Below are 3,388 nucleotides of genomic sequence, written 5' to 3' on the forward strand. Positions count from 1 at the left end.
CCACGTGAAGACACGTTACGCTCGTGTTGTGTTCAAGGAACCTGTCCTTGGCCAGGAAAAACAGGCACTCGCTTGTTTAATTATTTTGCGATCTAGATTTCTTCTTCTTTTTTGAAGTGAGAAGTTGTCCGTCAGTCGGACGGACTAACGGACGGACTAACGGACCCCCCCCCGCAAAAAATCGAAAACTCTTCGGTTCTCCACGAATTACACAAGTCACCCAAAGCAGCGTTAAAAAAGATGGAGGCGCCGAAAAGCGACAAATTTGCATCACTGATAGATGCAATGCATAAAAAGTGTGACACAGTGGCCTTCTTCAGATATCGTTTGGCAAAAAAAAAAACTACAACCACCAACATTTATGTGCGGCTGTGGCCCTTTAATAAATGTAGAAGTACAATTTTGGTTTTAGTTGCATGCATTAGATCTTGTTTGTTTATATGCTTTTCCATGCATTTATCATTTAGATTCAACATCGCCACTTTTGCTTAGTTTTGTCTTTTGTGTTGACCATCAAAGCATGTCACAGTAGAGGCAAAATACACAATTATGAAACCTGAAAATTATCAGAACATGTCCTCTTTAAAAGGGCTCAATATGCATTAAATGGTGTTTGTCAGCTAACTGCTTAAAGAAAATGGTTCCACACATCAATACAAGCAATCAGTTTAATATGTCTGTATAATAAAACTGCAGTGATGCATGTCCAACTCGTGAAAATCTACAAAAAACAAAAACAAAAAAACGTGCTCAGGAGCCATTAACCTGAGGCTCTTCCTCCATGTCCTCCTCGTCCTCGCCGTCATTGATCTCTTCTCCAGAACCTCCTCCCATGTGTGACTCCATCTGTGCCGTTTCACCCTCTTGTTCTTGTTCTTCTTCTTCTTGTTGTTCTTGTTCTTGCTCCTCCTCCTCCTCCTCCTCCACCGTCCCAGCTGGACATGATTTTACAAGTGCACATATTAACATCAATCTTTCAAAATTGAGAGAAAACCCTACAGACACAGAGAGACACAGAGAGAGAGAGAGAGACACAGACAGAGAGAGAGAGACAGAGAGAGAAACAGGAGCAATATACCAAAAATAGAGAGTAGGCTATTTATTATATATTGGATTTAATTTGTAGAATAGTACAATAACCCTTATTTCTTTGCTCGATGCATGACAACTTACCTACCCTGGCTGTGGCTCTTGATTTATTTCGAAAACGTTAGTCTAAAAGCAGCTTTAAAAGTGTCAGTGGAACATTGAAGAAGTACTGGGTCAGCACTGACCTTGTCTGGGATCTCGTCCTGGTATCTGACCGGCCTGCAGCATCCCTTTCAGCCTCTCCACCTCAGCCAATGAGGACGCATTAGCGATGGCATTCTGAAATGCAAACACACTGGAGTTACACAATGTATATTTTCAGGTATCACTTCAAATTCAGCCAGCAAGAAAACTGAATTCATCTCTATAGTAGTCAAATAAACGTTACCTTATTTAAAAAAAAAAAAAGAAGAAGAAAAATACAACATCAGAAGCTGATTTGGACACGCTTAAAAAGGTGAATGGTTTAATGGAACTTTCAATAAAAGGTTCAACATAAAGCTGAGGCGCTCTTTCTTGACCTTTACAACTGTAGGAACCATCACTGGCTTTATGTGGAGCTTTTCAGTTTGAAAGTTGCTAAACGTAATGAAGCCTCCAGAAAAAGACAGCAAATTAAGTGTACGTTTAAAAGGGTTTTTAATAGATTATTAATTGATCTTTGTTTTTTGTTGAATGCAAAAATATATAATTTCACGTTGTGGATAAATGAATAATGGCAATTCCACCTCAGCTCTGAAAACATAAAGACCCTTAACAAAACAGGGACAACGGCAGAACCTTGATGGCTTCCACGTCAGCCTGAGACGGCCCGCTCCTCTTCTTCTCCGGCTGTGCGGCCCCTCCAGGAGTGAACCTGAAACGACACACCTCTTTAGAGCTTGTGGACACACAGGCTTCTCTGACCAAGCAACCAATGTAGCCACCTCATGTATAGTATCTTTTCTTGAGTCAAATATCTGATACATTGTCCATAGACAGCAGTCCTGAGCAACACTGAGCTCACTGTTTCTCACTTGAGACATTAATAGCTTTTCAAAGGGAAGTGTGTGTTTTTTACACATCACCGTGTATTCTCATGTACACTGTAGGTGACAGATGTGGATCTATGAGCCAGGGTGCAGTGCTTCTTAGGAGCTGCTGTCTAACGTGGACTTTCATCTTACGTTTTGGTTCGCTTGGCAATATCCTTTGCAAGTTGAGCACCTCGTTTGCCCTTGAACATTTTCTCTGCCTCCTGACGTTCCTACAACAATATCAAGAATTAAAAAGCTTCATTAAATACATACTAAGCCTTCAGCCAAGGGAGGCAAGGCCAGGCAGGAACATCGTCTGACATTCAGCAGGATGTCCACTTCAAGTTATAAGAGTCAAACAGTGTTATTACACGGCTCGGTTGAATACATGATTCCGATTTGTCAAGTCAAAAATTGATTGTTAAGTCAAGTCAAATAGTTGACATATTTAGCAGGTAGCCGTGTAATAAGGGGTATAATGTGCAGCGAACCTGGCTGACATTATCCCGTACTTAATCACCCCAGAAATGTTTAAAAGAGAAAAATAAATTCACCAGTTTTAGCTTCCATCACCTTGAAGGCTGGATCTTACAAACGAGCACAACATCCTTGCTCCTCTGCACTTACCTTTAGCTTTACCTTCTGGAAGTCTAGCACACGGATCTGTGGGATTTTGTTGATGACATAGAGCCTGTAATGCTTCTTGTTGGTTACTGGATTCCTTAACAAGCTGTAGATTAAGTGAGGAAACATACAAGATCAGAATTCAGCAGACATCCAACACTTCAAGAACCACATGATATGACAGCAGATGATCTCTACCTGAGGAGGGTCAGTGTCCTCACTGAGGCCAGGGGGTCCAGGTCACCCTGCATTGGAAACCATATTAATTGACAAGGTCCCTCATACAACAGGTTCAGAGGTAAATAATGAGCATGCGCACCTAAATACAGTGATGCAAACACAGGTATGGTGAAAAAAAAGAGAATTATTCGAAGCAGGAAAAAAACAGCGTAATATACCATCTGACAAAGGCCTGTGCTATACACAAGTTATTGAGCCGTTTCCGCTCTACATCCTGAACTCCTCCCTTCGATGCAATGCACTTCCGTTTTGGCGGACTGGGTTTGTTTTGCTAGCTAGCTCCGTTGTGCCGACAAAGCACTGATATCGCAGAGACAAAGAGGATATAACAATTACAACATGAAGAAAAGTGGTTCGGGAACTACGTGTGCGGTAGTTGGTTGCAATCACTCGAGAAAGCACCTGAACGAGTGGTTAGA

At 41.5% G+C, this 3,388-nt stretch overlaps 1 protein-coding gene across 1 annotated transcript; it reads right to left on the minus strand.

The window, feature by feature from the left end:
• Nucleotides 1-354: 354 nt before the first annotated feature.
• LOC104947960 (U2 small nuclear ribonucleoprotein A') lies at nt 355-3,031 on the minus strand. The gene is made up of 6 exons (XM_010774084.1): nt 2,928-3,031; nt 2,733-2,835; nt 2,256-2,335; nt 1,870-1,945; nt 1,275-1,368; nt 355-935 (listed from the first exon to the last, which is right to left on the minus strand). Exons 1-6 carry the CDS (start codon nt 2,978-2,980, stop codon nt 751-753), a joined length of 591 nt encoding a protein of 196 aa, XP_010772386.1. The 5' UTR covers nt 2,981-3,031; the 3' UTR covers nt 355-750.
• Nucleotides 3,032-3,388: the final 357 nt, after the last annotated feature.

This window comes from Notothenia coriiceps, unplaced genomic scaffold, assembly GCF_000735185.1.
Source record: "Notothenia coriiceps isolate Sejong01 unplaced genomic scaffold, NC01 NC01_scaffold00013541, whole genome shotgun sequence".
Classification (NCBI taxonomy): Eukaryota; Metazoa; Chordata; class Actinopteri; order Perciformes; family Nototheniidae; genus Notothenia; species Notothenia coriiceps.